Source organism: Bufo gargarizans, chromosome 8, assembly GCF_014858855.1.
Source record: "Bufo gargarizans isolate SCDJY-AF-19 chromosome 8, ASM1485885v1, whole genome shotgun sequence".
NCBI lineage: Eukaryota > Metazoa > Chordata > Amphibia > Anura > Bufonidae > Bufo > Bufo gargarizans.
In genome coordinates, this window is record NC_058087.1 from 170,030,861 (window position 1) to 170,055,688 (window position 24,828).

At 45.4% G+C, this 24,828-nt stretch overlaps 1 protein-coding gene across 1 annotated transcript in view; it reads right to left on the reverse strand.

Annotated features, from left to right (window-relative positions):
• Positions 1–1,142: 1,142 nt before the first annotated feature.
• LOC122944551 (squalene synthase-like) overlaps positions 1,143–24,828 on the reverse strand; it is a 39,700-nt gene continuing 16,014 nt past the window's right edge. The window contains exons 3-8 of the mRNA XM_044302953.1: positions 21,803–21,986; positions 21,102–21,230; positions 18,399–18,590; positions 18,141–18,317; positions 17,296–17,448; positions 1,143–1,355 (exon numbers count right to left, since the gene is read on the reverse strand). Coding sequence (XP_044158888.1) covers positions 1,143–1,355; positions 17,296–17,448; positions 18,141–18,317; positions 18,399–18,590; positions 21,102–21,230; positions 21,803–21,986 — 1,048 coding nt within the window. The remainder of the gene's footprint in view (positions 1,356–17,295; positions 17,449–18,140; positions 18,318–18,398; positions 18,591–21,101; positions 21,231–21,802; positions 21,987–24,828) is intronic.

Genomic DNA, 24,828 nt, shown 5'->3' on the forward strand with positions numbered 1-24,828 from the left:
CCCTCCCTGGTACCAAGGTTGGGTTGGCCGCCGGGTCCTCCATAGTTTCTTTCCTTTCCTCCTCCATGCTGCAGTTCTTAATACCAGAGACTGTCAGCCCTGTGTAAATGTAACCGCCAGCAGCCATTTCCGGGTTCCAGTGGTGCTTTAAAACCACACACCCCCCCTGCGATCCGTGCGCTCCAGGCCTTACTCTCAACCCGGAAGTGGTGGTCACGTGAGCGGAGCCAGGACTCCTCCCCCTGGCCGTATCTTCTGTCTCTGCCTTTCTTCCTCCATCGCCGACTGATGCTTACTGGTGCCTGTTATCGCAACGAAGCATCGTGCCCCCCCCAGCGCTCAGGAACGTCGAACCATCGCGCCTCTGCCCCCCCCCCCCCCCCTTCTCGCGCGCACAGCGTGCCGCATAACGGGGACCGCAGGTAACAGGGCAACCTAAAGAGAGGAGGACAAACCACAGGCTTCCCCTCACAGACAGGAAACCATATTGAGGGCAGAGAGGAGTCTCCGCATTTTTGTGCCGCAGGTTTCCTGTCTTTAGGGGGCGGATCCATCCTCTCTCGTGGTGCTGTCGTAGGTGAGGGGTAAACAGGCACTTTTACACTGTGGCGATCTGATTTGGTTAGTCTGTGCAGACTAACCAATCGGGAAGATCTCCGGCAAGGGACCACACCGATTGGTCCCTTGCCGGCATTACTGGACTGTATGCTGTCCGTGACAGCAGCAGTCCAGGGGCAGAAGCTCTAATCCAAACGTTTTGTAGTGCTTGGATTAAAGAGCTGCCATGACGTCTATACACGTGCTAGCTGCATGGGGCATGTGCAAATATAGCCATATGGCAGTCGGGAAGGGGTTAATACATTTGAAAACCTTTCTAAAATTTTGTTTCCACTTTCCCATTAAGGGGGATTTATTGCAAACCGAGAGGAAAACTTTATTTTATTTTAGCATAAGTCCACAACGTAACTTAATGTGAAAAAAAGTGAAAGGGTCCGTCTTAAGACTTTCCAAATGCAGTGTAGTTAGGTCTGGCAACCATATTGATCACAGGCTCTTCTATTCCCAACCACCAGCTAAAATTCCGGAGTGTGCGCGCGGGGGTTAGTACTATATGTTCGGCTGTATTGATGTAGGTATGATGATCACTGGTCTGTGTGCACCTCCTCCGAGGCCTGGACCGTCCTCAGGTACTGCCAGCTGAGGATGGCTAAAAGTATCACACATGACCGGTAAATGGGAGAGAAGTTGTGGTGGGACCCCACAGGGCCATGGGATAGACTCAATTTCTTGATGGTGGAGACCATGTTCTGTGTGCATTCGGAAGAAGGGTCTGTCAGGGGGATCTTCTGGTAGATCTGAGGAAAAAAAAATGAATGAATGAAAGTTTAAAAGTCAAAGTAACGTTGCAGTGCTGATGCATAGCTCCAAATCCACTGCATAGATTGAGAGAGTATAACATTCTGACTGCCTGCAGCCACCACTAAAAGGAGTTTACTGCATACTGCTTAGCCCCTGGTTATATCAAGTCCTGAGGATAGGGGATAACTGTTAGATAGGTAGGGTTCCGACCACTGGAAGCCCCCATTGATCACAAGAACAAAAGGTCCCTTACCCCACGGGGCCTCTCGAAAGGAAAAGAGCTGTAGGTTGAGCATGCTCAATGCTGTTCCATTCAACTCTATAGGACTCCCATTGACAGACTAGTACAATGGCGGGAAGCACGGTGGCTCAGTGGTTAGCACTGGTGTCTTGCAGGCATCCTAGGTTCAAATCTGACCAAGGACAACAACTGCATGGAGTTTGTTTGTTCTCCCCGTGTTTGCGTGGGTTTCCTCCAGGTACTCCAGTTTCCTACCACACTTCAAAAAACACAAAATGATAGAGAACTTAGATTGTGAGCCCAATTTGGGACCGCTTGATGCTGATGTCTGTAAAGTGCTGCAGAATATAGTAGTGCTATATAAGTGCATAAAATAAATAAGTCCTCATGATCAGTGGGTCAGACATCCACCAACCTAACCGTTATCCACTATCCGGTGGATAAGAGTTCATTTGATATACCTCTTTAAAGGGGTTGTCTAAGAATACAGTTTCTAATAGGTGCTAGCAGCCTTTCTTACTGAAAGGTTCATACTTATCTGCTCTACGCCACTCCGGTCCTCCGCACTGGCTTCTGTGTCTCCACCTTTTGGTCCAGGGTTTACTTTCTTCCTCCCTAGCATGGTCACCTGATCCTCTCCAGCCAACCGTTTGCAGTTGGCAAAAGAGGATCAGGCGACCATGCCCATGCTAGGAAGGAAGAAAACAAACCCCAGACTGAAAGATGGAAACACAGGAGCCCGGTAGACCAAATCAGCTTGGAGAAAGTACCATATTTTTCGCCTTATAAGACGCACCTAGGTTTTTGGGGGAGGAAAATAAGAAAAAAAAATAAAATTGAAACCAAAAAGGTGTGCTTTTGGTGAGTTTGTAACTAATGGTGGTCTGTGGATGGCACTGTTACGGGGGGGGGGGGGGGGGGGGGTATTCAAAACTGATTTTACAAATGTTGTTAACCCTTTTTAGGTGTTCCACAAGAATTAATGGAAAATAGAGATACAATTTAAAAATTTCACATTTTTTGGCAGATTTTCTATTTTAATAAAAAAAAAATTCAAGTTACAAAGCAAGGGTTAACAGCCAAACAAATCTCAATACTTATGGCCCCGATTCTGTATTTTACAGAAACACCCCATATGTGGTCGTAAACTGCTGTACGGGCACAGGGCAGGGCGCAGAAGGAAAGGAATGTCATACAGTTTTTGGAAGGCACGTTTTGCTGAGCTGTTTTTTTTTTTTGACACCATGTCCCATTTGAAGCCCCCTGATGCACCCCTAGAGTAGAAACTCCCCCCCCCCCCCCAAAAAAAAGTGACCCCGTATTAAAAACTACGGGATAGGGTGGAAGTTTTGTTGGTACTAGTTTAGGGTGGGAGTGTTCCTGCATCAGGTCCTTGCTGACCTTGATCATCTGACAATATCTTGCAGGAAGTACAATTGTACTAGGAAAGAACACCTTGCACTGAGGAGTCTTGAGAAAGATAAATGTGTGACGATAAAGCCCTCTGACAAGGGGGGCAATATCGTGGTCCTAGACACCCCACAGTACAGGGAGATGTGTCTGAGACTTGTCGGATCGTGAAACATATGAAAAAGTGAAGAATAACCCAACCCAGAGATTTCAGACACAACTTCACCTAATACTTAGGGAAGCCAGAGAACAAGATCTTATCTCCCTAGATGAATTGGCATTTCTGGAGTGTCGACATCCACAAGTCGCTACATTCTATTCTTTACCAAAGATTCATAAGGGTATTGTACCCCTGAAGGGACACCCCATTGTCTCTGGCACCAATAGTCTCCATCAGAATGTGGGTGTGTATGTGGATCGGATATTGGCCCCCTTTGTCAGAGCGCTGCCGTCCTACACAAGAGACACCAGCGACCTTCTGGGTAGACTAGAGGGCATAACTTTGGAGGACGACTGCCTCCTAGGCTCTATCGATGTGGAGGCCCTATATTCGTCCATCCCGCATGACCTAGGTATGAGGGCAGTGTCAGAATTCCTGGCTACGAGAGGTTGCCAATTCATCAAACATAATGCCTTTGTTATGAAATTGTTGCAGTTCACCTTAACTTGTAACTATTTCATCTTTGAAGGGTCCTTTTACCACCAGCTCAGGGGCACCGCGATGGGGAGTCCCTGTGCCCCATCGTATGCGAATTTGTTCCTGGGCTGGTGGGAAAGGGAAATGGTGTTCACCAACCCCCCTAGCCCACTCACCATACCAGTGGTGATGTGGGCCAGATATATTGATGATATCTTTATTATCTGGCGGGGGTCGGTGGGCACCTTCCGAGACCTGGTGGACATCCTTAATGTGAACCAACTCGGACTTCGGTTCACACAGGAGATGTCCGCCGCTTCCCTGCCTTTCCTTGACATCCGGATTGATAAGGGACCGGAGGGTGAACTCCTCACACAGACTTATAGAAAACCGATAGCCACAAACTCCTTGTTGGAGTGGGAGAGTTTTCACCCCGGTCCTTTAAAACGAGGCATTCCTACAGGTCAATACCTGAGGATGAGAAGGAACTGTTCCTCCATCCATCAGTTCAAGGAACAGGCGGGGGACCTCCGCCAAAGATTTCTGGATAAGGGGTTTCCAGACTATGTCCTGAGAAAAGCTTATCAGAGGGCACTTGCCTCTGACCGTACAGGGCTGTTACATCCACAGAGATCCCGAAGTGATGAAAGAATGATACGTTTGATAGGTACTTTTGACATGGGGGCTGAAGAGGTAAAGGAGATTCTGAAGAAAAACTGGGGAACTCTCCTGCTCGATCCTGACATTGAAAAAATGGTGGCCCCTTACGCCCAAGTCACGTATCGAAGGGGGCGTAACATCAAAGATCATGTGGTGCATAGCCATTACTCGGGTGCAGGCACCGCGTCGACTGCATGGCTGAGAGCACCACATGGCTCCTACCATTGCAGCGGGTGCGTTGCCTGCCCCTACATCAAACAGGGGCATAGTTTTACTGGTCATGTGACAGATCAGACATATACCATAAAACAGTTCATAAATTGTCGCAGTAGAGGTGTGATTTATCGTGCACAATGTATATGCGGCCTTGAATATATTGGCAAAACCAAGCGGGAGCTGCGTAGGAGGATAGGAGAACATCTGGGGGACCTACGTCATCATAAGGATACCCCCCTGGCACGCCATGTGACAATGTTCCATGGCGGGGATTACTCACAAGTCCGATTCATGGGTATTGAGGCTGTCCCACCCCCACATAGGGGAGGCAATTGGGACCAAAAGATCCTACAAAGAGAGACCTGGTGGATCTTTCAATTAAAAACTGTTCACCCACAGGGACTAAATGAACAGCTCTCATTCAGCTGTTTTATTTGACTATATCCCCTACCTCCTGCGCAGCTACACACCCTTGGTTATAACCAGGGTCAGGTATTGTCATTGTGTGACCCCTGTGATATAACGTCACACACTTCAGAGACATTGTTGAGAATTATTGCATAGGTGACTGGAGTGCATAGGTAACTAAATCTAAGGATACAACTTTTGCTTTCTTTCCCTTATCTCTACTGGCCAAAATGCTCTAATAGGTGACGCTGCGCCACTTTGTTTGTGGTTGACAGCGGCGCACCATCTACCTGAATGAATATGGAATTTCATTCATTCCTTTATGGTGTGGGACTCCCCTATCCCTGTAGGGCATCCCCACACAATATCTTCGCTCCAGTCTTATGGGGACTCAATATTGTAGTTACCCCAATGAGACCTCAGTATAGGGGGCTAGCGACTGTGACCTATATATTGCAGGCACACCCGTATACCACAATAACCTCCCTGTCAATTTCCCCCCATCTTACTATGGTCGCAGGACCTGCGACCACATGACGCCCCACGTGACCATGACGTTGCGGTCACGTGATGGGTCACCTGGTGGGGATGATGGGCGGAGCACAGATGACGCAGACGGCTTAAATGGTGCAGCGGTGCCGGCGTCTCTTGCTGCACTACCACACGCGGGATTCAGCATACAGACTGGGGAGGAACTGGAACCAGTCTGCATCGTGGGAACAGGTCCACTGACCGGTCACTCCTGACGAGCTAAGTAGTATTCCTTCCACCCCCACTTGTGATTGCGGCTTATGCGATACTGCCACACTATGGGAGATGTATGAAGGAGACATGATACATATCAGCTGTTAATAACCATTGCTGAGTACAGTTTAGTTGGAATTTGGCGACCTGTCCCAACCAGAGGGCAGGCCGCCGTTACTGTTGCTGATATCCATTCCTTTGGGCCCCTGACGAACTGTAACATAACAGAAACGCGTCGGGCCATTCTATGGATACTGAGCATTTCAGCACAATATTGTAAATGTGTGGGGTGTTCAACCCGTGACACCCACCCACACACACACCTATCTCTCAGGACACTGATCTTTATAGGTCTAGTGTACCAATTACAGTCGCTACCAGGGACCTGGGAGCGTATCTGTAGGTGGTGTACCTCACTTGTTTCTAGGGAATTCCTCCCCCCTCACCTGTCCCCTTTTCAGGACGAAGCTGGGCAGTCAGAGCACTGCTTAGGGACAACTGAGGGTTATTGTTAGGAGGTTGCGGAGTGCAGGAATAGGGCCCTTTCATCAGGGTAACAATAGGGGCTGAGACCCAGCACTCCCTTCCCCCCCTTTCCTCCCTCCCTAGAACTATTGTACTTTCACCACGAGTAGGGTGGATCTCTACCCTTCTCTTTTATTTTCTGCACCTTATCTTAGGGCAACTATTTTAATATAAATATCATTAAAAGTTAATTATTAAAGGTGACCATTATTCCAAATTTTGCTTTACTAGTTTAGGGTACATATGATTTTTGGTTGCTCTATATTACACTTTTTGTGAGGCAAGGTAACAAAAAATAGCTGTTTTGGCACAGTTTTTTTTGTTATTTACAACATTCATCTGACAGGTGAGATCATGTGGTATTTTTATAGAGCAGGTTGTCACGGACACGGCGATACCTAATATGTATACAATTTTTTATTTTATGTACAGTACAGACCAAAAGTTTGGACACACCTTCTCAATCAAAGAGTTTTTATTTTCATGAGTATGAAAATTGTAAATTCACACTGAAGGCATCAAAACTATGAATTAACACATGTGGAATTATATACATAACAAAAAAGTGTGAAACAGAAAATACCCGTCCTCCAATACACCGGCTCTCAGCAGTATTTATAAACAATAATCCTTAACCTGTTAATAAGTTTAACTAAAGTTGCGCTCTCCCCCTGTATCAGTACAGCACTTACGAACAAGCTTCCATAGCAGGCAGAGCGGACGGCAGTAGTAACATCACGCGCCTGCTTCATTCATAAAGTGGGAGGAGCAGGCGCGCGACGTCAGTGAGTGATGTTACTACTGCCGTCCGCTCTGCCTGCTATGGAAGCTTGTTCGTAAGTGCTGTACTGATACAGGGGGACAGGGGAGAGTGCAGCTTTAGTTAAACTTATTAACAGGTTAAGGATTATTGTTTATAAATACCGCGGTGAGCAGCAGGGCCGGTGTAAGAGTACAGGGCTCCGCCCCTAGTTCCGCACTCCAGCCCCTCTCTCCCCGCTCATACATCGCAGACATTTTCCCCCCACTTTTATTTGGGGGGGGGGGGGGGGGGGGGGGGAAGTGTTATGGGGCGAAAAATACGGTAGTTTAAGGGTGTGTACACTTATGCAACCATATTATTTTATTTTTATATTTTTTCTTCCTTCTACCTAAAAGATTTCAGTTTGTTTTTCAATTGAGTTGTACAATTTATAGGTCACATTAAAAAGGTGGAAAACGTTCTGAAAGGATTTATGTTTGTCTCTTTTTTTTACATCACAGAAACCTGACATTTTAACAGGGGTGTGTAGACTTTATATCCACTGTATATATTAAGTCTTTCTGGTGTACTTTTCAGCAAACTCACTGAACCTGTATAAGCTGCAAAACCTGTGCAGCTTTTATATCCTCCAGCACCAAAACTTGTAGACAGTATGATGCAAGATGAGGACAATGGGGGTGGTAGCCTTCTAAGCGTGGGAGTGAATAAGAATACTGTACATGTGCCACCGCCTTTTGCCAGGTTGTTCTCACTGCTCTGATCGATCACTTGCACTCAGACCTCAATTGTCACCGGCATGACACTGATAAAATACTGGACAGAACCAGAGGTGGAGCACCAATTAAGGCAGGCACCCTCAAACTGCGGACCTCCAGCTGTTGTAAAACTACAAATCCCACAATGCCCTGCTGTAGACTGATACCTGTTCGGGCATGCTGGGAGTTGTAGTTTTGCAACTGCTGGAGGGCTGCAGTTTGAGGAGGCCTGAATCAAGGGATGCTGGAGGACATTGTCCTTGAGGGAGATAATATCACCCACACTCTCCAGCAGCAATAGAAAACTCTGCAGCCAAGAGATGCAGAAAACCACAGCAGATGGAACAATGTACGCTTACTGGGTATCCGAGAGCGGGCAGAGGGTGCTGACCTGGAGGCGTTTGCGGACCAGTTAATCAAGAGCACCCCGTGCGATTACTTTATCTTCTTGTTTTGCTGTTGAACAAGCCCTTTCCTTGCCCCAGCATGCTCCTTTATCATGAAAGTCCTAAAGTATCATAACAGAGACGCCATCCTTGCAGCAGAAGTTTCGAAAAACTAGGCCCTCTTTCTATCCTGACATTACATCTGAAGTCCAGATGTATGCTATATCCCTTGAGGATACAAGTACAGGATGGGGAGTTTCTTCGTAACCCCAGAGGAAGTTTTCGATTGGCTAGATAGGTGACCCCGAGATGTCTTTCACAGATGCTCCCTCCAATCATCTCTCTCTAAATCGGCTGAGACCTTGTGGACTTTTGTATGTGTAATGGGTTGAACTGTCTGGCCTCCGCTGTTTTTGTTGCAGTTGTGCACTTTCTTTCCCTCCAGCTTTCATCATGTCCCTGCACAGGACGCCTATGAGCTCTCAAGTAGTTTGTGCATCTGCCCATCTCTATGAACTTGGTCCCTTGTCTAAGGACCACACAAGATTGCACATCATTTTGTGTGTGATACTAGTTTTATATAGTTTATGGTTTGGGATGGTAAGCTCAGAGGGGTTGGGCAGGAGAGGTTTTCTATTCAGCTGTCTTTTATACTGTAGATGTGCATGCAGGACTTTAGTCTCCGCTCAAAAATCATGTTCAAAGCGGACACCGAATGGACCCCATTATAGTCTATAGGGTCTTTAGGCTCCGTTATCTGCAGAATCCGTCCTTCTGCTCCTCAACGGATGTGAATGTGAATGAACAGCTCTGCATTTAGTGAGGGGAGAGAAGACCATAGCTCTAGTGAGAATGCTGGTTCCTTCTCAAACAGCTGATCAGCAGGGTCCTAGGTGTCAGACCCCCACCAATCAGATACTGATAACCCATCCAGAGGACAGTAAAGTTTCAGAAAACCCGTTTAACTACCTGAAAGGGTGTGATCCTGATATTATCCAGGACAGAATGTCTTCTCACCCAAGTGACCTTGGGTAGGGCATACCATAATGCAGTCTATTCCAATTATGCTAGTCAGTTCTTGGCCCTTATTGTTAAATCCCTTCCGTTTCAGTTACACATCTCAGAAAGGTATGTTGTTTTTCATGCTGTCATTAGAGGCAAGGACTATTTGATTGTAGAATTGTACATTCCACCATTTCACAAAGGGCTCCCAGAAGACATAATGGTAAAGATGGCGTCACTTCCGGCTGCTCCTCTTATTCTTGTGAGCGACTAATGCTACATTAGACCCTTTGAACGACATATTGAGCCCTCAATTAAATCACAATAAATCCCTACAGGATTGAGCAGAGGCTCATAATTTGGTGAAAGTGTGGAGACACCTACTCTACGGCAGTTCTCCTGTTACTCTGCATCTGTAGGTTCTCTCTCCGGGATTTATCTACCATTTGTTAGTAAGGATATGCATCCTCTTGTTTCAGTAGGGAGAGGTATCTTGGATCATGCCCCGCTACTAGTGGTAGTTTTTCTAGCTACTACAAGCCTTGGTTTGACAGAGGCGCTTAAACCCAATGTGGCTAGTATGTGCAAACTGAATAATAACTGAATATTGGTGGGATAATGAGGGAAACACCTTAAAGAGTTATTTATGTGGGACAGCCCTTCCAACTTTGTCATGGGAGGATAGTAAAATGCTGGCCTCTCCTATCATGCAGGAATAAATTAAATCTGCATCATCCTCATGGCCTCCACAAAGTCCCTTGGTCTGGATGGCTTCCCGATAGAGTCTCTGCGTCTAGCTTGTACCACTCAATCAGTGGTGTAACTACCAGCGAAGCGGCTGCTTCGGGGCCCAGGGCCCGGCAGAGTGTCAGATTATTAAAGAGGACCTTTCATGGGTCTGGACTTTGTTAACTAAGTAGCAGGACATGTAGAGCGGCACCCAGGGATCTCCCTGCACTTATTATATCTGGGCGGCTCCGTTCGCCCGCTGTGGCCCCCAGTTACCATCTCCCGCCCTGTATGACAATTACTACCATCGGAGCAGGAAGGAGGAGACTGACGTTTTTCAGTCACCTTTTCCCTGGCTGTGACACTCTGCGCTGCGATTGGACAGGGGTGCGCCCATTGAGAAAAAGGGCAGTCTCCTCCTCCCTGCTCTGATAGTAGTAATTATCATACAGCGCAGGAGACGGTAATGGGTGCCACAGCGGGCGAACGGAGCGGCGCCCAGATATAATAGTAAGTGCAGGGAGATCCCTGGGTGCCGCTCTACATGTCCTGCTACTTAGTTAACAAAGTCCAGACCCATGAAAGGTCCTCTTTAATACAGTTTTTCACGCCAGGCCTATTCACACAGTGTGGCACCAGCCTGTCCATCCTTCCATGTATGTGCCCGCTGCCTGTGTGCCCCCCTTGCCCTTGTCAGTGCAGCCCCTGTCTGTGCCTCCCTGGCTCTTTTAGCACAGCCCCTGACCCTTATATGCACCCCTCTGGGTCTTGTCTGTGCCCGCCCTGGCCTGGCAGTCTACGCCTCCCTGGCCCATGTCTGCGCCCTTGGCCTTTCTGTGCCCCCCCCCCCCCCCCCACCCGGGCCTTTGTCTCTGCCACCCTGGCCCCTGTCTGCACCTCCCTCGGCCCTGTCCCTTGTCTGCACCCCCCTGGCCTCTATCTGCGCCCTGTCCCTTATCTGCGCCCCATCCCTAACCCTTGTCTGCGCCCCCGGCCCTAATCTGTGCCCCCACTGGACCTTGTCTGCGCCCCCCTGCTTGCTGTTCTGCCATCTACTACTGCTTATTTTGTTACTCTTGTATATGCAAAGGGTGTGCGCTTATATGTGCCATAATAAGCAATAGTACATGGCAGAACAGTGGGCAGAAAGGGGAGGCTGCCATGTACTGCAAGCTATAGACAGTATCACCCCCCCCCCCTCCCAATGTTTTATATAAAGATAAAAAATAAAAAAAAGTCTTCATTATTAAAATACTAAAAACAGTTTTGGTGACCAATTTCCTCCGCTCCCCCCACACAAAAAATAAAATATTGAATAAGGGCCCATGCACACGACCATATGCGCTCTGAGACATTCAGTCCTTGAGCGGGCCATATACCCTGGAGCGGCATTGATCGTGTGCACGGGAGCGCACAGCTTCATAGATTACTAAAACGTATGATTATGGGGCAGTAGTCTTGCGCGCAGCCCAACGCGCACATATCCTATGATGCTGTGCGCTCCTATGCACACGATCAATGCCGCTCCGGGACATATGGCTCGCTCACGGACTGTATGTCTCGGAGGGCATACGGTTGTGTGCATGGGCCCTAACCATGATCAAAAAAATTGCACGCACCCCAAAAATGGTACCAATAAAAACTACAGTTCACCCACAAAAAAAGCCCTCAAAGAAAATATGAAAAAGTTATGGCTGTGAGAAAATGGTGAGGCAAAGAAATACATTTTTTTCCTCAAAGTTTTATTTTAACCGCTTCTACCCCAAAGGCTTTTTTTCCTTTTGCATTTTTGTTTTGTACCCTCGCCTTCCCAGAGCCTTTTTTATTTTTATGTTCACATAGCTGTATGAGGGCTTGTTTTTAGCAGGACAAGTTGTACTTTTCAACGCAACCATTTAATATTGCATAAAATGTAGTGGGAAGTGGTAAAAAATTCCAAAGGTTGTGGAATTGGAAAAATAAAACTTTGCCACAGTTACTGGTTCCCCCCCCCCCCCCCCCCCCCCCCACTTGTGATCTTGATTCTCCAGGTCTGTATAAATCTGGCGGATACCACATATGTATGGTTTTTCTTGCGTTTTGATACTGGAAAAAATGTAAAACTTTTTTTTCTTGCTATTTTCAGATCCCTATAAGCTTTTTGTAATTAACTAGCATTGGAGTCTATAATGATTTTACTAGTTTCCTATCGAGCCCGGCTACAGACAGGGGCTCCGTAGGGCACACTGTGCTGCAGCCTACTGTCATTCACTATGACACGGGCTGCTGTACACAAGCTCCGGCTCCTCCTAAGGGAATTAAAGGGGTTGTCCGGGACCAAATGTTTTTTAAAAAAACACGTTTACTCACAATGTACATCTAAGTAAAGACCTCCATACATTTTCAGCTATTTTTGCCACTTCTATGTGGCTCCAACGGTCCCCCACTCATTGTTTATATAACTGTTTATCTTTACCTGACTTCCGGCTGCACTGCCCTGTGGGTCCTGGGGCAGCGCAGCATCAGGTGGTTACAGCTGTCTCTGCTCCGCTGTAACTCCGCCCCCTCATCAATATTCACCTCAATTCATTCTGCAGCTCACCGGACTGGAGGGGCGGAGCGTCGGCCAGCCGCTGTAACTCCGCCCCCTCATCAATATTCACCTCAATTCATTCTGAAGCTCACCACTGGAGGGGCGGGGCTGAGTGGGTTGTCAAGGGGAGGAGCTGAGCTGGTGGTTAAGGGGCGGGGCTTAGCGGGATGTCGGGCAGCCGCTGTAACTCCGCCCCTCATCCATATTCACCTCGATTCATTTGCTGCCAGTGACATCACCGGGCTCCCTGAGCAGCGGAAGAGGAAGCTTTGCTTGTCTGCAAGGGACCCGGTATGTCACTGAGGAGAAGAAAACAGTAACTTCCGGCCACGAATTTCAAAGATGAAAACGGGGCTGCAGAAATCTGTGCCAAAGGTACTACCTGCTTGTATGTAATGTGTATGCCACACTTGTACTATTAGAGTAATGTCCCCAATCCCGGACAACCCCTTTAAGTAATGTCATAGCCAGACCCTTATTTCTGATATTTGCGGACTCTATACTGACAGGGAATGTCACACAGGATTGGCGCATGCCAAATGTGGTGCCAATATTCAAAGAGGGTCCAAACAGAGCCTGGAAACTATAGGCCGGTAAGTTTAACATCTGTTGTGGGTAAACTGTTGGTAAAGGTTTTCTGAGAGATGCTATCTTAGAGCATCTCAATGGAAATAAGCAAATAACGCCATATCAGCATGGCTTCGTGAGGGATCGGTCATGTCAAACTAATTTAATCAGTTTCTATGAGGAGGTAAGTTCTAGACTTGAGTGTGGTGAGTCAATGGATGTTGTATACCTGGACTTCTCCAAAGCATTTGACACTGTGCCACATAAAAGGTTAGTATATAAAATGAGAATGCTCGGACTGGGAGAAAACATCTGTATGTGGGTAAGTAACTGGCTCAATGATAGAAAACAGAGGGTGGTTATTAATGGTAAATACTAAGATTGGGTCACTGTCACTAGTGGGGTACCTCAGGGGGTCAGTATTGGGCCCTATTCTCTTCAATATATTTATTAATGATCTTGTAGAAGGCTTGCATAGTAAAGTATCAATTTTCGCAGATGACACTAAACTGTGTAAAGTAATTCACACTGAAGAGGACAGTATAGTGCTACAGAGGGATCTGGATACATTGGAGGCTTGGGCAGATAAGTGGCAGATGAGGTTTAACACTGACAAATGTAAGGTTATGTACATGGGAAGGAATAATGCAAGTCACCCGTACATACTAAATGGTAAAACACTCGGTAACACTGACATGGAAAAGGATCTAGGAATTTTAATAAACAGCAAACTAAGCTGCAAAAAACAGTGTCAGGCAGCTGCTGCCAAGGCCAATAAGATAATGGGTTGCATCATAAGGGGCATAGATGCCCGTCATAAGAACATAGTCCTATCACTTTACAAATCGCTAGTCAGACCACACATGGAGTACTGTGTACAGTTCTGGGCTCCTGTAAACAAGGCAGACATAGCAGAGCTGGAGAAGGTCCAGAGGAGGGCAACTAAAGTAATAACTGGAATGGGACAACTACAGTACCCTGAAAGATTATCAAAGTTAAGGCCTAGTTCACATGACCGTATGGCTTTTATTGTTTTTGCGGTCCGTTTTTCACGGATCCGTTGTTCCGTTTTTAAGTTCCGTTGTGTTTCCGTTTCCTTTCCGTTTTTCTGTATGGCAAATACAGTAGTTACATAGAAAAAATTGGGCTGGGCATAACATTTTCAATAGATGGTTCAGAAAAAACGGAATGGAAACGGAAGACATACGGATGCATTTCCGTATGTGTTCCTTTTTTTTTTGCGGACCCATTGACTTGAATGGAGCCACGACCCATGATTTACGGCCAAATATAGGACAAGCTCTATCTTTCAACGGAACGGAAAAACGGAAATACGGAAACGGAATGCATACGGAACACATTCCGTTTTTTTTGCGGAACCATTGAAATAAATGGTTCCGTATACAGAACAAAAAAACGGCCTGTACACCCGCAAAAAAAAAAAAAAAAAAACGTTCGTGTGAACTAGGCCTTAGGGTTATTCACTTTAGAAAAAAGACGACTGAGGGGAGATCTAATTACTATGTATAAATATATCAGGGGTCAGTACAGAGATCACTCCCATCATCTATTTATCCCCAGGACGGTGACTGTGACGAGGGGACATCCTCTGCATCTGGAGGAAAGAAGGTTTGTACACAAACATAGAAGAGTATTCTTTACGGTAAGAGCAGTGAGACTATGGACTCTCTGCCGGAGGAGGTGGTGATGGTGAGTACAATAAAGGAATTCAGGAGGGGCCTGGATGTATTTCTGGAGTGTAATAATATTACAGGCTATAGCTACTAGAGAGGGGTCGTTGATCCAGGGAGTTATTCTGATGCCTGATTGGAGTCGGGAAGGAATTTTTTATTCCCCTAAAGTGGGGAAAATTGGCTTCTACCTCAGTTTTTTTTTGCCTTCCTCTGGATCAACTTGCAGGATAACAGGCCGAACTGGATGGACAAATGTCTTTTTTCGGCCTTATGTACTATGTTACTAAGTATTAAAGGGGTTGTGTAATCTTAGACATTGGTGGCATGTTGCTACAAAATGCCACCAATGTCAGTTAGGTGCAGGGCCCACATCTCTATAACGAAACACCAAAACTGAAAATAGTCAAGAGCACTGCGCAGGTCATGTCTAGGATTCGATTACTTTCTTACCCTCATCTTACATTTTCTACCTCTTGGGCTAATAGTATATTACAAAAGATTTTTTCCTACCTTCTAGATTTCATTGCTTGGAGCAGTGCGTCGGCAGAACTTGAAGAGGAGAAGAGCACGTCAGTGAAGATGCAGTCCAGTGAGAAATATCCCAAGGGTGAGTACGGCTGGCTTCAGTGCTGTGGACCCGAGTCTCCTTCTCAGCCTCTACATCTTAGTAAAATTAAAGGAGAAGGATGGACTTCCGTGGCATCTGGCACTGGCCGCTAAGCTACACCGAGTGGGACTTGGAATGTGCAGGGTGTTGGAGGAGGGCAGCAGACTACTAAGAGAATCTCCTTAAAGGCTTTGTCTTTTTTTTTCCTATTCATGACCTATCCAGATCGGTGGGGGTGACTCCCAACACCCCCACCGATCAGCTGTTTGAAGAGAAGGCAGCACTCATACAAGCGCTGCCTTCTCCTCATTGTTAACCTGCTTACCGACTGCAGTGAAGAGTGGTGTAATTTCCACTATGGCATCCTCATTCACTTCTATGGGACAATACCCTACTACTCACTTGAACAGGAATGAGCTGTCCTATTGAAGTGAATGCAGTTGCAAAGACAAGCAGGCAAACAATGAGAAGGCAGTGCTTGTATGCTGTTAGACCCACGCTGACCTGATATTGATGACCTATCTTGAGAATGGAAAAAAAAAAAAAAGCTGAAAACCCCTTTAAAGGAAATGATCTGCTTTTGTGAAACTGATAACCAATCCGGATAGGACATCAACATTAGAGCTCATGCACACAATAGAATTTTTCCCCCATGTCCATTATTTTTTTTTTTTTTTAGGCCTGTATGTATAACCATTCACTACACTGGGCCTGGCAAAAAATAAAAATAAAATGGAAATGACACAAAGTGCAATAAATGCCTGTATGTGTGGATGGCGGTTCCACAGGCAAGGATAGGAAATTTCTGCAGGAGCCAAAAATAAAGGACGGCATGCCCTAGGGCAGAATAAGCGTTGTGGTTTTTTTTTTAAAACAGATTATAAAATGGGTATCAGAAGTCAGCTTCGGCACTGACTGGTAGCTTGGTTCTAAAGCTGACTTCAGATACCTGTTTAAAATCTGTTTTAAGTTAAATAATCGAATACCGAAGTTAATGACCGAAGTCTCCCAAGACTTTGGCAATAACCAAGTTTAAAGCGAATTGACGTTGGATCTTGGCTTCGAAGATCAGTACGCTTAAACCCTAGTGAGGATGAATGTTACTGATAATCTGAGCATGTAAGGGGTCTTTCACACGAGCGGACCTGTGCGTGGTATCCACTGCGTGAAAGAGTGTTAAGCTCAGTTCCAGTTGGCTGTGGCTGCTTCATTCAGTTGATTGACCCCCAACCCTCCCCAATCACATTGTCACGGACGTACCATCACATAAGGACATTCCCGCGACAGGTGGCAAGAGATCAGCGAGACTGGCAACACGTGGTTTGATCTGACATGTTTTCCTTTTGGATCAAATGCCATCTGTTTCTGGTGCTTGCCACATCTTCTTTCCCCAGGTGTGGCTATTATGGTCATTTTACCTTCTCTATTTTATTGTTGTTTCTTCCACTATGCTTTGTGGTTTATAGCTTCTGTTGGACTTGTGGTTAGCTTGTGTTTGGTTCTCAGCTGAGTTCCTGGTGCTACCAAAGCTTCATTGAAGATAAGTGTTTCCTTCCCCTTTTTTTATTTTGTTTATAAATGTGTGTGTTGCCTTTCCCCCGTTGTTTGTCATTAGGCCTGAGGGAGACTCCTGTTCGTCCTTCCCTTTGGAGCAACAGGTAGACTCAGTCCTGACATTAGTTCCAGGGTCCTATAGGGCAAGATAGGATTCTAGGTATCTGATGTATGAACTTGCCTACCTTTGGGGCCTGTTCATAATAGTAGTCTGTCAGGACTTAAGTTAGGGTTTTCTCTAGGAGGTGTCTATTTTCCTTCCCTAGTTTCCAGGCCTTATTCCGGTATCCCCTTTTCCCTCCTGTGCTCGGTGTGGTTTTTCCACACATGGTTGGCTGATCCTATGGACCGGTAATGAATAGTACAGCCTTGGGAAAACACTCCTTAGATATGAGCGCAACATCAGAATGTCCACTTTGTGTGGCTCTTCATACGTGGTGGTACATACAGTGAATATTTCACTTACCTCATTAGTATACTGGTACATAAAGAATCTGACCGCCTTCATATTGGTGGCATTCATCATTAACGTCACCGTCTGCCCCTTGCGGATCTTCACCACTCCCTTAAACACCTGCTGGTTGTTATAAAAGGCGGCCAGGGTGGCCAAAGACATGACCTGAGAACACAAGGAGGATGCATTATTATAGGACAGTGGTGGTGAACCTATGGCACGGATGCCAGAGGCAGCACTCATAGCCCTCTCTATGGGCACCCACACCCTGGAAAAAGTCTATGGTGTACCAATATGCCTAGACTTTTCCTGCCATTCATGAGCACAGGGGGCACCATGAACAGCACAGGCAGAGGATTGAATGTAGGCAGGCTATTATAGCTAAATGATAAAGTACATGGAAGATATATTATATTGGACTGTAGTATTTAGGTCAAATTGCCATGTTGGCACTTTGCAATATATGTGGGCTTTGGATTACAGATTGGGCACTCAGTCCGTAAAAAGGTTCACCATCACTGTTATAGAAGCATCAAGAGTGTTTCCCTCACACTCCCCAATAGACCAAAATCACGGCTGTATGCAGAAGTCGCACTACATTTTTTTCAGAACAGTAAACATACTTCTTACATTTTTGAGGAATACTTTTACTCGAGGAGTTGGAAAACTTGCAGTAATACAAATACAAAATACGTAGGCCTACACTTGCCCACATCTGCATTGGAGGCTGCGTTTGGAGCCTCTGTTGCAGAATATTTAAAAAAGACCAGACAAAAAAGCCTCACATGCAGGACTTTGTCTGGTAAGAGACAGTTAAAGTGGTGTTAAAGCTGCTTCACCGCTCCTTCCTCACTCACCAGTGGGATGGAGCAGAAGTTAAACACGCTCTGGTTCCTCAGCCAGGACAAGTAAAGCAGGACATCGGGCACGTGCTGCAGAGTATTGGTCACCAGTTCATTCAAGCACTGCACAGCTGGCACTATGTTCTCCGGCTTAGCAAAGTCAGACAGATTTTTGCCATATTTGCTCCACACCTGAAGAGGACAGATAAATACAGTGTCAGTTTTGCTCACAGTCAAGCAGCGAGGTATTCACTACCATCACCCTATAATCACCTCTCTGGGCCAGAACTCTCTTCCTTCCAGCTGGTCCTCCAGGTAATCTCGGACGATGTTTGTTTTCTGCAGGAAGAGCCCCACAGAGTCAGAGAGTCTTGTATTTTCGCCGATGATAGCGTCTTCTAGTCCTGAGGCAGAAAACAGGCGGGACAGACCGATCACCGGTAATCCGCCCGCATAATGACAGTACTGAGCAAAGAAGAGAGAATCCAAGTATCAGGGTTAATACTATACGTCAATTCTATTACTTAAGATATTCATCTTCAGAGATCTCAGGGGACCATACTTAAGAAGGATAGGCATAATCAGGTGTCACATTCGATATGGAACAGTGCAGCCCTAAATTCCTCCAACACCACTGCCCTTACCTAGTGGATAACAGCAGACGGAAGCTAGGTCAAAAAGCTAGGTCAGAAGATCAGGAACCAGGATAAAGGCCAATAAGCAAAACAAAGCTAGTTAGGCTTTATCTCCAGGGCTGGTTTTCACAGTAATAAAGTGACGTCGGAAGCGCCGCATTAGAGAGGCTGGACGCGTGGCCGGAGGAGATAGGTATGTACATAACAGGTTATTAAAGGCTCACTGCCCTTTGGGGGCACCATATACAGTACAGACCAAAAGTTTGGACACCTTCTCATTCAAAGAGTTTTCTTTATTTTTATGACTATGAAAATTGTAGATTCACACTGAAGGCATCAAAACTATGAATTAACACATGTGGAATTATATACATAACAAAAAAGTGTGAAACAACTGAAAATATGTCATATTCTAGGTTCTTCAAGGTAGCCACCTTTTGCTTTGCACACTCTTGGCATTCTCTTCATGAGCTTCAAGAGGTAGTCACCTGAAATGGTTTTCACTTCATAGGTGTGCCCTGTCAGGTTTAATAAGTGGGATTTATTGCCTTATAAATGGGGTTGGGACCATCAGTTGTGTTGTGGAGAAGTCAGGTGGATACACAGCTGATAGTCCTACTGAATAGATTGTTAGAATTTGTATTATGGCAAGAAAAAAAAAAGCAGCCAAGTAAAAAAAAACAAGTGGCCATCATTACTTTAAGAAATGAAGGTCAGTCAGTCCGAAAAATTGGGAACATTTTGAAAGTGTCCCCAAGTGCAGTCACAAAAACATCAAGCGCTACAAAGAAACTGGCTCACATGCGGACCGCCCCAGGAAAGGAAGACCAAGAGTCACCTCTGCTGCGGAGGATAAGCTCATCCGAGTCACCAGCCTCAGAAATCGCGGGTTAACAGCAGCTCAGATTAGAGACCAGGTCAATGCCACACAGAGTTCTAGCAGCAGACACATCTCTAGAACAACTGTTAAGAGGAGACTGTGTGAATCAGGACTTCATGGTAGAATATCTGCTAGGAAACCACTGCTAAGGACAGGCAACAAGCAGAGGAGACTTGTTTGGGCTCAAGAACACAAGGAATGGACATTAGACCAGTAAAAATCTGTGCTTTGGTCTGATGAGTCCAAATTTGAGATCTTTGGTTCCAACCACTGTCTTTGTGCGACGCAGAAAAGGTGAACGGATGGACTCTACATGCCTGGTTCCCACCGTGAAAAATGGAGGAGGAGGTGTGATGGTGCTTTGCTGGTGACACTGTTGGGAATTTATTCAAAATTGAAGGCATACTGAACCAGCATGGCTACCACAGCATCTTGCAGCGGCATGCTATTCCATCCGGTTTGCGTTTAGTTGGACCATCATTTATTTTTCAACAGGATAATGACCCCAAACAAACCTCCAGGCTGTGTAAGGGCTATTTGACCATGAAGGAGAGTGATGGGGTGCTGCGCCAGATGACCTGGCCTCCACAGTCACCGGACCTTAACCCAACCAAGATGGTTTGGGGTGAGCTGGACCGCAGAGTAAAGGCAAAAGGGCCAACAAGTGCTAAGCATCTCTGGGAACTCCTTCAAGACTGTTGGAAGACCATTTCAGGTGACTACCTCTTGAAGCTCATCAAGAGAATGCCAAGAGTGTGCAAAGCAGTAATCAAAGCAAAAGGTGGCTACTTTGAAGAACCTAGAATATGACATATTTTCAGTTGTTTCACACTTTTTTGTTATGTATATAATTCCACATGTGTTAATTCATAGTTTTGATGCCTTCAGTGTGAATCTACAATTTCCATAGTCATGAAAATAAAGAAAACTCTTTGAATGAGAAGGTGTGTCCAAACTTTTGGTCTGTACTGTATATTCATGCTAAGGAGTCCTTGCTGGAAGTCAATTCAGATGGCTCCATGCTGCAAAGGGATAATCACCAAGACTATACCCGTCACTCATTTAGAATAAAGTAACTTCTGCTGGTTCCAGCTAAATGGGTGTGATAATAGGGAAAAGGGTGTGGATAAACTTAAAATGGGATAGGGGGTCACTCAGGGTCCTAAATATACCTGGATTGTGTACATAGAAGAAAGTTGATGTCCATTGTGAGATCTATCTGTTCACCAACCAGGGGACTGTTGGAAGAAAGTATAACTGCAGGATAAGACTACACAACTTGTTTGTCGTCTACTACCATGGAAACACAAAGGTTTGTATAGCAGCTGCGTAAACAAAACAGCACTTCTTTTTAATAAAGATCAGTAGCAAAGGTACTTAATTCTTCATTCTTAGACGCACTGGAACAGTAATAACACAATTGTGAAGGTAGATATAGGAGCTAAAAGAAAGTTTCTCTACCTTATCCCAATCCAGGAGAGATTCCACCTGCTTCTCCAAGAACTCCGCCATGCCCACTCCCATCTTTTGGCAAATGTCAACAATCACCTTCTGGTAAACTGCTGCTAGGTTTCTGAACTCCAGGGAAATCTAGGACAGACAGCTCAGAATAAAATAGGGGCACCTATCGACACTTTGCTTCCCTGTCAAGAGGAATACCTAAAAAAAAAAAATATATATATAAAATCTACGCAAAAAGTATTTTTATGGGAGCGGATGAACATCATATGCTACATGCCTGTACACTGACCCCTCAAGATCCAATGGCCTCAGGATACAATATTTTCAACATAATGGCTCAGGAAAGACCATTGTAAGTTGAAACTAGACAACATAAAATTCCTTAGGATCCTGAAGAAGCTCCTGTCCTCAATCGTGATTTACAGCTTCCAGATGACTGTTATATGTAAGGACTAATATGCCGGTCACCAAGATAAAATTTCTTAAACCTTAAAGGGGCCGGAGAGGCCCTACCTTAAAAATTGCGCCCAAATCTAACCTGTGGAGAGAAAATATTAGGACAGCAACACTTATCCCCAGGATCCTCTCCACGGTCACGTGACCGCTCCTTCTGCGTTTTTAAAACGCAAATCTTTCCAGGAGCCCCAGATACCACACAAGACCTGCCTCTGACCCCTGTACCCCAGATCAGTCCATCTTACCGTGGGAAAGTCCTCCAGAACAACGCAATGCTTAGCCTTGCTCTCTGTAAACCTCCAGTCCGCCTTGTACAGGTACGTGTGGAGCTTATGCAAAATGGGGATTTTGGTCTCCAGACTAAGGGTCATGTCGTCCTCCACGGTGTCCAGAGCTCGAACCATCAGATAGAAGATGCACACAGCATTTCTACAACAATAAACTGCAGTCAGTACTCTGTGGGCACCTTTATGTGAAATAATAATAATCTTTATATAACACCAACATTCTGCAGCGCTTTACAAATCAGAAGGTTCATATGCAAAACAAAATCATAGATTACATAGCATCAAACAAGAAGAGGGCTCTGCTCACAAGAGCTTGCAATCTACAGTGCATTCAGAAAGTCTTCAAATTTGGTGCAATAGTCTGGATTGTCCTTAAAAAACGTGGGACGTGTCCTTATGCGTAAACCCCTTGGGATCATCTTGGTTTTGAAGTACTCGGCCAGTGTGACACTGTAGCTCAAAATTTTGCAGCTTCTTGGTTTCATGTTCCAATTCTCTTTCCTGTAGTTCTACTGCCGGAGTCTGGAGAAAATCACTGGATGAGGTGACTTGTGCCAGAACAGTTGAAATCTCATTGTCTGCAAAAGATAAGGTGTTGTCGGCCATTTTGGTGGTCCTGGTGCGTTCCAAATCAGGGATGCGTAATATATAGAACAAATTTGTTCACACCGGGTATCCGCTGTGTATAGGGTTCCCACCCCAGTCGTGATACAATAAAAATCACAGCAGTAGAAGATTTTTTTTGATTGCGATTTATTTTGTGCCGATTACATGCGACATTTACGTGTTAACGCGTTTTCGGCTAGGTTAGCCTTCATCAGACACTATGGCCAATACCGATTTACATGAGGATACCATCTCAATATGTCTAGACCTCCTCAAGTTAGTTCTACATCATAACTTTTTTATGTTCCAGGATACATTCTATCTACAGGTACAGGGTACCGCTATGGGGTCAAACGTGCCCCCCCCCCATATGCCAATTGCTTCATGGCACATTTCAAGACAACCCACATATACCCGCTAGATCTCTTTGTATCCCACTGCCGGTTGTGGAGAAGATATATAGACGATATCTTCTGCGTCTGGACCGGAACAGAGGAATCACTCTTCACATTCCACAATCATCTGAATTCCATTTGGCCTGAGCTCCAGTTCACTATCCACCATAGCCTACCTGGACACAATCGTCACCATGAATCCCCAGGGCAAACTTACAACCGATTTTTATCGTAAACCGACCGCAATAGTTTACTACACTTTACCAGTTTCCATCCACCCATTACCAAAAAAATCTCTACCACACTCACAAATGAAAAGAATACAGACCATAGTGGATGATCCCCTCATACTTAGAGAGGGAGAACGAGATAAAAGATTTAAGGCCAGGGGTTTTCCAGAACACACCTTTAAGACCAACACCAGAAATAGAAGCCCAAGAGACAATAATAAAATAATCCCATTCGTCCACACCTTTCATCCCAGCTCCAACAAAATCTTACACATCATCCGCAACCACTGGCCTAGCCTTAAAAAGGCTTATCCAAAAATAGAGGAATTTCACAATCCAGTACTACGTGTAACCGCCGCCCACGTAATCTGCGAGATAACTTGGTGAGGGCAGACTTGGGCTCTGAGACACGCTTACCCAGACAAGTTTTCTTACAGACCCAGAGGAAAGGTACTTTCCCATGCCTTACGTGTTCCCAGTGCTCCAAGGCTCCCAATTCACACATCCCCAAACTGGCAAAGCATACAACATTAACGGCTTCTTTACCTGCGACACTGATTTTGTCGTATACCTCATAAAATGCCCCTGTGGAATAGCGTATGTGGGAGAAACTACACAAAAAGCGAGGGATAGGATTTGCCAGCACAAATCGACGATACGGAGGAAAAATCTGTTGCTACCAGTCCCGGCGCACTTTGATAAGTATAAACATTCCGTATCCCAATTGAAGTATCAGATAATTGAACAGGTACCTCCACCTCGGAGAGGAGGCAATAGAATCAGAAACCTCAAATTCAGAGAGGCCTATTGGATCCACACACTGCACACGCTCTATCCGAAAGGAATGAATAAAGAATACGAGATCCAATGTTTATTGTAATACAGTTACATGTGTGTCCAATCATATTAATTCAGGTTTCTTTTTTTTTTGACAGGCCTCCTGATCCCCACCTCTTGGACCACGTGCCGTTTACTGTATCCTTTATCTATATTTTCTTCCCTCATATTTTACACTCATACAGCATCACATGGATACACACCATATATCCGTTCTGTTCCCATATTCATATTTCACGTATAACCTATTTACACCATTCCATTGTAGTCTTTATCCATTGGACCCGTCCATATTTGTTCCAGTTCTACATATTATAAGACATACAATATCGTAATTATATCACTTGATTTCGAAATACATATAATTTACATTTACTAGCTTACTTTAGCTAGAGGCATTCAACCCATTCATAACAATCATCTCTACCATACATAACATTAATCACATGTTTACATCATCTCTCCCCTTCTGGATATACTATACTGCACAATCCCCTATTCTCTTGTTCTCGGTCCCCAGTGATGTTTCAGACGATTGCATTCCAAGACCGAACTACTTCCGGTCCTTGGAACGCAGTCACATGACCCGATGCGTTCCATTTGCCGATTTACTTCTGGTAAATGGAACGCACGGCGTCACACGTGCACAAGCCTCCAGGCCCGCCCATCGTCATGGCGCGCTTCCCGGCACCTTTTTGAAGCAGTGTATTACACTGCTATGGGCACACACTAAAACCACTGGTGCCGACAGCACCTCATCTATACATGTGTGTCTTCTGACCAACTTCTATCACCCAGCGGAAACGGTAGGTCCTCCTGAGTGGGGATGAGGCTCTTACCTGCATTATATACACTTTATACTATGTGTGTATTTTATAAACATTAGTACAAGCATCGCCATACCTTAAATTGTCAG